Source organism: Mesocricetus auratus, unplaced genomic scaffold (assembly GCF_017639785.1).
Source record: "Mesocricetus auratus isolate SY011 unplaced genomic scaffold, BCM_Maur_2.0 Super-Scaffold_4256, whole genome shotgun sequence".
NCBI lineage: Eukaryota > Metazoa > Chordata > Mammalia > Rodentia > Cricetidae > Mesocricetus > Mesocricetus auratus.
In genome coordinates this window covers 93120525-93132053 of record NW_024429182.1, presented here as the reverse complement: position 1 = coordinate 93132053, position 11529 = coordinate 93120525, and the positions used below count along the sequence as shown (strand labels likewise).

General features: G+C 40.7%; 1 protein-coding gene across 1 annotated transcript; it reads right to left on the bottom strand.

Annotated features, from left to right (window-relative positions):
- Positions 1-786: 786 nt before the first annotated feature.
- Positions 787-1733, bottom strand: LOC101829953 (olfactory receptor 56A4-like). Its single transcript, XM_013126242.2, is given in 2 exon segments — positions 787-1427; positions 1430-1733. Coding segments are annotated over 2 exon segments (930 nt in total). The 5' UTR covers positions 1719-1733.
- Between the last annotated feature and the right edge of the window lie 9796 nt (positions 1734-11529).

The following is an 11529-nucleotide window of genomic DNA, read 5'->3' as shown; positions in this document are numbered from 1 at the left end:
TGATCTCACTTGTACCCAGGATGGGTAATGAATAGACAAGGCTGATGTTAGAAACTGTATGAAAATTTTCCAAGCTGGGACTGGAAAGATACCTCAATAGTGGTTTCTACTCTTTCATAGGACCCGTGTTTAGTGCCCAGCACCCATGTGGGACTTAACAACCGTCTCTAATTCTATGCCCAGGATTTGATGCCCTTTTCTGGCATCCACAGCCTGGCAGGCAAAACCATTACACACATAAAATAAACTATTTTAATTAAAAAATTCAGAGTCTCTTCTGATCAGATATGGTATAAAATGAGACCACCCTGGGCTATGGACTGGTGGAGTATAAGAGACAAAAAAGAGGGGGAAAGCATCTAGGGAGCCAGTGAAAGGTACATTCGCCAAGAATTGGGTTGAGATGTTCAGGATGAAGCATGCCACAGGAAGAACCACACATCTCAGACCACTGTCTGTGTTTTCTCTAAATTCTTCCTTTGTGGCACAAAATCCAGGCAGGGCTCTGCCACATGAGTCAGACAGGAAAGGACTCTGTGTCCCTTACAAATTCTGCAGATGTTTTCCTACACACCATGAAAACTTGTTTACATCTTGTCCATTGCAATTTTCCCTTTAGAGAAGCAATAAAGAAAGGTATTTGTAAGTGAATGCTTTTCATGCTGCCTAAGATGTTTGTAAACTCATAGTCAAAGGTCACTTAGGATTTAAAATTTTAATTTAATTTAAAAATTATTTTCTATATTCCTAGTACTTATTAACAGTTCTAAAAGCTCTGAGTACCTCTTACAACCTCAGCAAGTTCTGGATCCCCTGCTTGATCTCCCTGGTTCTCACTCCATAAACAATGGGGTTCAAAGCTGGGAGGATGAGGTGATGCAGGATGTTGGGCAGGATGGGGACATCCGGGGGAATCCTCTCCCTGGCCAGGTTAGTGATGACCAGCACCAGCAGGACTGTGCTGAAGAAGAGGATGAGGATGAAATGGGAACCACATGTGCTCAGGGCCTTGGCTACAGCTCCCTCAGCTTTGATCCGGAGCACAACATTGAAGATAATAGAGTAAGAAATAACAATGAGGATGAGGTCAGAGCCCAACAAGGTCCAACCTGCTACAAGCTGGTATAGTTTATTGAAGGTGATGTCATCACAAGAGAGTTTGAACACTGACAGGTTGGTGCAGACACAGTTCTTTATGATGTTTTGAGCACAGTACTTCAGTCTGGCAGAAAGGATGGGGACAGGGAGAGAAAAAAGGGCATTCCGGCTTATGATGAAGATGGCAGCCATAGCCACAAACTGGTCAGTGATAATGGATGGGTACTGCAGAGGCTTGCAGATGGCCACATAGCGGTCATAGGCCATAACCATGAAGGTGCAGGATTCCATCGTCAGGAAACTGTTCATGACGAACATCTGGAGGCAGAGAAGCTGATGGATTTGCTGTCAAACCAGAAGATGGCCAGGACCTTAGGTATGACAGTGAGGCAGAGCACAATGTCCAGCATGGAGAGGAGGCTGAGCAGGTAGTACATGGGCTCATGCAGAGAGGCCTCCACCCGGATGGTGAAGAGATGGGTGGCATTGGCCCCCATAGCCAGGAGGAAGAGGAGGCTGAGGGGCAGGGAGAGCCAATGCTGCCAGGTCTGGTAGTTAGGGAAGCAGATGAGAAGGAATTCAGAGATCAGAGCTTCAGTGTTGTTGCTGGATAGTGCCATGGAAGAAATGCCAATCAAACCAGAAATCCAGAGAATTGTATACTGAAGGAAGTGAATGAACATATAAAAGATATGTTTTAGAAGGAGTAGAGCTCAAGTTTCCCTCATGCTTGAACCTGTCCCAGTGAAATAGCCATCAATATCACTACTACTTATAAAAAGCACTGTGCTGAATATTTTACATTAATTATATTAGTTTCCTTTTTTAAAAAATTACTTGTGGGGTGGGCTAAAGGTTGTCAGTGAAAGGCATCCAAAATCAACCTGGGCTTCCACAAGCACACACATGGGCAAGCACACATACACACATGCATGCATTTTTAACAATACTTTTAAAAAGAAAGGCTTTATGCATTCATTATTCTGGCCATCCCTATTGATCAATTCAATTGACAAAGGTAATGTGGACCAAACTGAAGTAACAGGAAGCAAAGTCCTTGGTGCCATCACAGATACAAAGATGACTTCTGTTTTAGTTTTTGTGGCATAAGGAATGAAATTTTCCTGAGAAATGGTGATAGAGGAAATAAGGAGTTTTAAAGACAAGAAAATTAACTTGTTATAGGCAAAGAAATCTTTTGTCTTTTTATTGAAAATAGATTTTTTTCATATTATGATCATGGTTTCACCTCCCCCAACTCCTCCCAGATCCGCACCCACATTCCTACCCACCCAAATCCACACCTTTTATTTTTCTATTTCTACCTCTTGCTAGAAAACATTCAACTAAAATAACAAACAAAAAACAGAGTAGGACAAAACCAACAAACAGGGAAAAAAGAGCCAATTAAAAAGCACAAGAAACACATACAGCTGCAGAGACACACACATTTGCACACAGAGAAATCCCATAAAAACACAAAATCTTAAGAAATGTGCATAGCATCCAGTTTTCCAACAATCATTCAAACTGTAGTATCACTGGAAATGAGAAAATTCAAGATTTCAAATGAAAATGTGCCTCTTATTGTACTGGAAGAAATTAAATAAAGAAGTATTGGCATGCAATATGGTGGCCGGGAAACAAAACATGTTTTAAAGTCTTAATTCTAGACTAAGAATTTTTTGTTTGTTTTGGTTTTGGTGGGGGGCTTGGGGGGGTTACAAGACAGGGTTTCTCTGTATTATTTTGGAGGCTGTCGGTCCAGCCTAGCCTCGAACTCACAGAGATCCGCCTGCCTCTGCCTCCCGAGTGCTGGGATTAAAGGCGTGTGCCACCACCGTCCGGCTAGACTAAAAAATTTTAAGTGGAGTTGATAACCATGATGTCAGAGGAGAAGGATATGCCATGGGACATAGCGCTGGAGAACACTGGAAAGGACCCTTCTGTAGGACCATGAAAAGTGACAAGTACAGAGTATGAGAACTATTCACATGACAATACTGTGCCCTTCTGTTAGGTATGTGGGTAATGTCACAATACAGAATAAAATAGCAAAATACACAGCATCTGCCTCAATATTGGCAAACTCGGCACAAGTATATGCAGATCTAAATGTCCTTAGTTGAAATGAACTCTTGTGCTTACAAGGCAAGTCCAACTGTCACTGGTTGATTCCTAGAACTCAAACTATGTTTCCATATAAGAAGAAAACTTGTAACTAGGACTGTCCTGAATGGGTTTGGTTTTTTGTTTTTGTTTGTTTGCTTGCTTGCCTGTTCGTTTGGGGTTTTTTGATTAAAAAAAAGATAAAAGCTTCACACTCTTAATGTGTCAAGTTCACTAATACTGCACACAGGATAAACAGACTTGCCTAAGCTTGGGGACCCCGGATCCCTGCACAGTTAAGATTAGCAATATATACGATGTGCATATAAAAGAAGACACTTTTTTTCTAATTTCCTTCTTTTGTTTGTTTTTTCTTTCTTATTTCAACCTGGTTTCTACTGTTTAAAATTGATGGGTTAAATTTTCAGAACCTATTTCTTACTTCCTCAAAATAGGAGGAAACTGTTTTAAAAAAGTAAACACACAAATGCCTAGTAGATAAGAGATACCCCTGTAAATGATAAGTAAAGATTATTAGACAAAGACGGTGAGTTTACCTTTTTGTAATTAAGAAAATTAATTACCAAAAAGATAAGCTGTTTCCAGATTTCCCTTAATTACAGTAGTAAGTGTAAGACATGAAATCTGGATGTTCAAAGGAGCTCCAATCTAGTTCAAGTCTAGCTACAAATGAACAGCAAACACTAGACCCTAGCTAACTAGCTAAGTTAACTGGCTTAGACCTTCTAGTCAAGCTTTTCCCCCACCCAAACTCTGCTAGTCTTGATACAGTCCCCACCCTAAAACAAAAAGTTTGAAGCAAAAAATTTTATCGACAGCCAACTTACCCAACAACCTGCAGACGTGATGAGGGTATGTGCCTGATAGATTTTAAAATAAATAGGAATGAAATATAGAACTGAAACCACCTGTGTTTTTTGTTATGACAAAAGAAAACATATGACCTACATGGAGTGTAAAATTGTAGCCTCCTGGTTGTTCGTTAATGAGGAAATAGAGGCAGGGTCATGTGTCCAGGGTTATGTTTTCCTCACACTCCTGCCCTCTGAGGCTAACACACGCCTTGGCAAATTTGTAAAATAAACTGCCTCACCTTTGCTACTCGTAGTCTGCAGTGATCTTATTATGAAGTGAGGATCTTTGTTTCTCACCATTGCTATTTCTGGTATTTATTACAATGCAATTATAACATAAATTGAATTTATTTATTCTTCTACCATAAGAATGTTTCTGTGGTTCATTATCATTGAAAACTTGGGCTTTGATAGTATTTTTTTTCCTTTTATGGACCACCATTTTTGTTTCCCTGTGATTGAATAAAAACCAATTGGTCTCACCATCCCTGGGGAACAGAAAGGGGATGAAATAAGGGGCCAGTGGGGGGCAGGGGAGGAGGGGAAGGAGAGGGAACAGGGATTGACATGTAAAACAAGATCTTTCCTAATTTAAATTAAAAAAGAATGGAAAAATATTTTCACAAATTCATGAAACAATAAAAAAATTGGCCAAGCTCTAAGAAGGGTAATAGTGATGACAGCAGCCAAAGAAGAGGGATCCAGGGACCTGTGGCAAGACACAGTGAAGGCCAACAGCCATTTAACCAGGGCAGCTGGAATCATTGATCCTACAAGCTTGCCCTGTGATACTCATCGATTCAGTGGGTTGTGGTGTGTATGAGAAGACATCAGACTGACTGCTGGGAAGACAACGGAAACAATTGTTTAAGAACTTTCATTTTTAGTATCCCAGGCTCTCAAAACGCAGATTAAATTAAATATCTTAGGGAAATCTATACATTGTAGGGCTTTCTGACAAAGCAAAAATTGAGGGGTTAAAAGTGGAGAAAGAACTATACAGTCGACTTCCTTTTTGAGCTGTGTGTGCACATGCAAGCATTAAAATGACGGTCAGAGGGAATCTAAGAGATAAGAGGGATGGGAAACATGCCCATATTTTCTAAGATTTTCCCTTCCACTGACCTCAAGTATGATTGCTCAGAGAAACTTGATCAGTTTGAATAAGTCAAAAAACAGTGCTTTCCAGGCCCCCAGTCTAAACAGTGAGCATCCTAGGATACAGCAAAAGCTGCTGTCTTCAGGGAGCTTACTTAATGAAGAAACTGAACCTGCAAGCATTCATATTGCAGCGGAGATGTGGGTGCTAGAATGGTGACTATTAAACCCTGGGAGAGAAAGATCACTGACTGAACCAGTGTGATATGGTTTAAAAGCTGGTCTCAAACAGATATGCATTCCTGTTCTGAATCACACACCCTACATGATTCCCAAAGTCTTGGTGTTCAGCTGTCTTATTTGTGAAATAAAGCAAAAAATATGCTTAACCAAAAGAAGGGAAAGGGGCTGTGATTTACTGAGGTCCTATTCAGGAGCAGAAGCAAGTTAGGACCATCTGAGTAGAATACAGGAAGAAGGGAAGAGAGAGGGCTGTGCTTTTAGGAATGGCAACAGCAGAAACACTTACCTAGTGGATGCTGAGTAATGATGAGGGATGAGACACTGAGACCTGGTAGTGCTGAATTCTATGGGGGAAATGATTGAGTAGACTCTCAGGTAGTTGCAGCCTTGGGGGATCTGTAGAGGTCATTCTAAATGTGTTCATAGATACTATAGAGAATCATGAGATTTTGAAAAGGGAACTGATAAGCTATAGGTGTTACTTCGGTCCATTCAGAATCCTTTACACTGAATGGCGTATAAACCACAAATGGTAATTACTAACAGTATGGAAATGAGTATGTGTAAGAGTAAGGTACTAGAAAATTCAGCATCTAAAGTGGGGGAGGTCCCATTCCCTGGAGCACAGATGACACCTCTCTCAGTGTCCTCACTTGGTAGGCCTAAGCTTACATAAATGTTGGGTCCACCAGCCACAGATAACTCAGCTTTATCTTAAGGAAGTCACTGTCAGGTCAGCGTGCCTTGTACAAGCATCTAGGTGCCTTGGCAGGGTCGGCACCTACACTCTAAGTCCTATTGAAAGAATTTTACCTCCTTGTCATACCAACCTCTAGACTCCCACTCACTCCTCAGTGTCTCCTTTGTGCTAATTCCCTGCCACACCTGAGACTCACCAACTTCAGAGGAAGCACTGCCTCTGCTCCTGGCTATTGGCTGCAACATAGTATCAGAGGCTCCTCTGTGTATCTATTCTCCCTGTTGGTCATGGAGTTAGTGCTCTTATTTGCTAACATAAAGTGGCCCTGTGGTCCATTTCCCAAGGGAAAAATTATAAAATGCATTGCAATTTTTATAAAAGGTCACAAAGACCAATAGCACTTGGAGAGTCTAAATAAATAAAGATGTTAAACAAGGTAAAATGTGCCAGAAACAGCAGGCTCACTTTGTGTGTAGAATCTAAAAGCACTGAATTCATGGAATCAGACAATAAAGTAGTAGTTACTAAGGGGTGAATAGCGGGGGAAATAGGGAGATGGAGGTTGAAGGGTCCAAGGGCTCAGTAAGGAAGGATGAGAAAACCCCAGAATTCAACACATAGCACATACAGCACATACACTGAGAATTTTTCACATTTTCTGTGCCAATGCTTGCTTGGTTTCTTCCTTCCTTCCTTCCTCTCTTCTTCCTTCCTTCCTTTTTTCCTTTCCTTTTTTTTTTTTGATAGTGCCTCATACCACAGTCACACTCCTGCTTCAGTCTCCTGAGAATTACAAATGTGAATCACTTCCACAAAGTATTCTCAGCGCGCGCACACACACACACACACACACACACACACACACACACACACACACACACACATACACGTACAGTCACACACGCAAAATCCCTGTGATGGGTGTATGGGTTATCTCCAAGTTAGCAGTCCATTCACTGTGAGTAGCTATCAAAACATCACATCATAACCCATGTAAATTATATACTACTACTATGGTGATGCTCAGGATTAAAGTCAGAACCTCATGGATACTAGGCACATGTTATGCCACTGAACTACACCCTCAATCCTAAATACATACAATTTACACTTAAGTCTTACAAAAAACATAGAAGGGATAAATGGAGGGATGATATCAAGGAGGGGAAGAACAAAGATATTAAGTGATTGTAGTGAAGATAGTTGATGTTTTTGTATATATAATTGAATAAAAATTTGAAACATGGAGAATTTAAATCATTTTTCGAATTCAAAAGTCACGTGGAGACCCACAGTCAACATTAGACAGAGTTCAGAGAATCCTGCAGAAGAGGAGAGAAAGAATTGTAGAAGCCAGAGGGGTCAAGGACACCACAAGAAAACTCAAATATCAGCTAAGAAGGGTTCACGGACTGAATCAACCAGGGAGCCTGCCTGGGACTGCCCTAGACACTCTGCATATGTATTACAGTTGTGTATCTTGGTCCTCTTGGGGGACTCCTAACAGTGAAACAGGGGCTGTCTCTACTATTTACTGGCTTTTGGTACCCTACTCTTCATATTGCATTGCCTTGTCCAGCATTAATACATGGTGAAGTGCTTAGTCTTACTGCAACTTAATATGCCATATTTTATTGATACTCATGAGAGATCTACCCTTTCCAAAACAGAAACAGAGGATGAGTGGATTGAGGTGGTGTGGGAACAGTGGTGGGTGAGGGATTGAGGAACCTGGAGGAGAAGAGGGAGGATGTCAAATAAACAAATAAATTAATTTTTTAAAAAATCAAGCAAAAGATATAACCATGATATGGAACCTCAACTCCAAGTCTCACTATGAAAACAGTGAGTGTAAAGTGGCATTTTCTTTTTTTTTTTTGGTAGCCATTTTTTAATTATTTTATTATTATTTTATTATTTTAATTTTAAATAGCTTGTTTTACATGTCAATCCCAGTTCCCTCTCCCTACCCTCCTCCCGCACCCCCCACCATTACCCCCCCCAGCCGCCCACCCTATTGCCAATTCCTTCCACATAGGGGACATCTAGAGTCTGTCATTTCACTCAGGGTAGGGTCCAGGCACTCCCCTAAGAGTCCAGGCTCAGAGAGCATCCCTCTTTGTGTTATGGACACACAATGTCTGTTAGTATTCGAGGGATAAACACTGATCCACTGCTCAGGGCCCCATAGGTTGCCCAGGCCTCCTCACTGACTCTCATATTCAGGGGATCTGGATCAGTCCCATGCTGGCCTCCCAGCTGTCAGTCTGGGGTCCAAGAGCTCTCCCCTGTTCAGATCAGCTGTCTCTGCTGGTTTTGCCAGCCCATTCTTTGCCAATTTGCTCATCGCTCCTCTCTCTCTGTCACTGGGTTCCTTGGGTTCAGTTCAGGGTTTAACTGTGGGCGTTTGCCTCTGCTTCCATCAGTTACAGGATGAAGGCTCCAGGATGGTTATAGACATCAAGTTCATTATCAGGAATGGGCATTTGAGGTGGTCTCTCCACTATTGCTTAGCTTGCCAATTGATGTCATCCCTTTAGATCACTAGAGGTCACACTGGTGCCTGATGTGTCTTCTAACCTATGATTCCCTCTTCCCCCTATTCTACCCCCCCCACTCAACCTTCTTGTTCCCTCATGACCTACTCTCTCTTCCTCTTCTCCCCCTCTCTTCTTCCCAGCTCCCACTCCCCCCCACCCCTCGCCGTGTTCCCCATCTGTTCAGAGGATCTTGCCTCAATCCTCTTCTCTTGGGTACCATGCATATCTCTTAGGTTCTTTCCTGTTTCCCAGACTCTCTGTCAGTGGAAGTGCAGACTGGCCTATCCTGATCCATGTCTAAAATCCATATATGAGTGAGTACATACCATGTTTGTCTTTTTGTGACTGGGTTACCTCACTCAGGATGGTTTCTTCCAGTGCTATCTGTTTACCTGCGAATTTCCGCCTTTAATCCCAGCACTCTGGAGGCAGAGGCAGGCGGATCTCTGTGAGTTCGAGGCCAGCCTGGTCTACAGAGCTTGTTCCAGGACAGCCTCCAAAGCCACAGAGAAACCCTGCCTCGAAAAAACAATAAATAAATAAATAAATAAATAAAGTGGCATTTTCATGAGAGCACTTAAGCAGAGTGCAGTCCATCATTCTGTAAAGAAGAGGAAGAATTAAACCAGGCATTCATTATCGTAAGTTTATTGGCCTAGCGATCTATGCAAGCCTTGTCACTAAGAACTTAAAGTTAACGGCATTTCACAAGAAAGTATTTAGCCTACCTGCTAGGGATGTGGAAGAAATGAATAGAAAGTTGGTCTAATGATCTCAGAAATGTACCCTTGTTGACAGTAGTTAGTTATGGAACTACAGAGTTCCTCAGGCCTCTTAAGCCAGAGACAATGCAGGAGGAAAGAAGACTCATTGACCAAAGAATACCCCTCTTTTGGCTAATGTTCACACACTTAGCATTTGCTTTTATAAAAGTGGGAATAAGTTTGGTGTAGTGACTCAGGCCTTTACTTCCAGCCCTTGGGAGACAAAGGCAGACAAACCTTTATAAACAAGGCCAGCCTGGTCTGTAAAGCAAGTTCCAAGACAGCCAGCACTTCATAGAGAGACCCTGCCTCAAGAAATAATAATAATGAAATAAAAATAAATTTTAAAAAAGCAAGTTTAGATTTAGGCAAACACTCACCTCCTGAAATAGCATATAGTTCTTACTCTATTCTAAGCAGCTTAGCTTCCTTTTCTGTGACTGTGACAGAAGCAAAGGTTTTTTTGGTTTACTGTCCACCAATGTGGGGAAGTCAAGATAGGAATTTAAAGCACTGATCATGCCACACCCATAGTGAAGATTACTACAAACCCTAATTAAGACAATTATCATTTATTTAATGATGAATACCCACATATAGGTAAATACATAGCATATTCATCTTTCTAGGTCTAGATTACCTCATTCAGGATGAACTTTTTCTAGTTCCATCCAATTGCCTACAAATTTCATGATGATGTTTTTTAAGAGCTGAGTCCACTGTATAAATGTACCACATTTGGACAGGATGGGGGCAGCCTTTATTTGTCTTATATTTCCACAATGAAGGAAGTCAGTTTCTTAAAAAAAATAAAAAAGCAAACAAAATCTCTTTAAAAATCCAATTTTTCTTTTAAAAGTTCAAAATCTCTCAATTGTGAGTTCTTATAAAAATCAAAATTAAGTTCATTTTTTAATCCATCCATTTGTTGAGGGACAGCTAGGTTGTTGCCAGTTGCTGGCCATAATGAATGGGGCATAAGTGAGCAAGAGTTGCTTTGGTAGGATGAAGTATCCTTTAGGTGTATGCCTAAGAGTGGTATAGCTGGATATTGAGGTAGATCAATTCCTATTTTCCTAAGGAACAACCATACTGATTTCCATAGTGGCTGTACACATTTGCACTCCCACCAGTGTTGGAGGAGTGCCTCCCCTTACTCCACATTCTTGTCAGCATGAGCTATTGATCTTAGCCATTCTACCAGATGGAAGATGAAATATCAAAGTCATCTTAATTTGCATTCCCCTGATGATTAAGGATGTTGAACATTTCTCTAAGTGTTTCCCAGTCATTTGAGGTTCCTCTATTGAGAATTCTCTATTTAGATCTGTGCCTCATTTTTCTTTATATATTTTGGATACTAGTCCTCTACTGGATGTAGAGCTGTTAAAAAAATCATTTTTCCGATCTATAGGCAGTTACTTCGTCCAAATGACAGTTTCCTTTACCGTACAGAAGTTTTTGGTTTCAATAGGTCCCATTTACTAGTTGTTGATCTTAGTGTTTGTATTAACAATATTTTGTTGATAAAGTCCTCTCCTGTGCCAATATATTCAAGGCTATTTCCTACTTTCTCTTCTATCATATTCAGTGTACCAGGTTTTATGTTGAGATCTTCGATTAATTTGGAGTTGAGATTTGTTCAGGTTGACAAGTGTGGATCTATTTGCCCCCTTCTACAAGCAGACATTAGTTTGACCAGGACCATTTGTTAAAGATTCCGTCTTTTTCCCAGTGTATATTTCTGGCTTCTTTATCAAAAAATCAGGTGTCCATAGATGTGTATATTTATGCCAGAGTCCTCAATTTTATGCCATTGATCAACGTGTTCATTTTTTATGCCAATACCATGCTGGTTTTATTACTATAGCTTTCTAGTACACCTTGAAATTAGGAACAGCAATACCTCCAGCACTTTTTTTCTTGTTCAGGATTACTTTAGCTATCCTAGGTTTTGTTTGTTTGTTTTTCCATTATACAGCTAAAAACTGTCCTTTCAAAATCTGTGAAAAAATTGTGTTGGAATTTCCATGGGGATTGCATTGAATCTGTATGTTGCTTTTGGAAGAATGGTCTTTTTTTTAAGCTATGTTAATCCTACT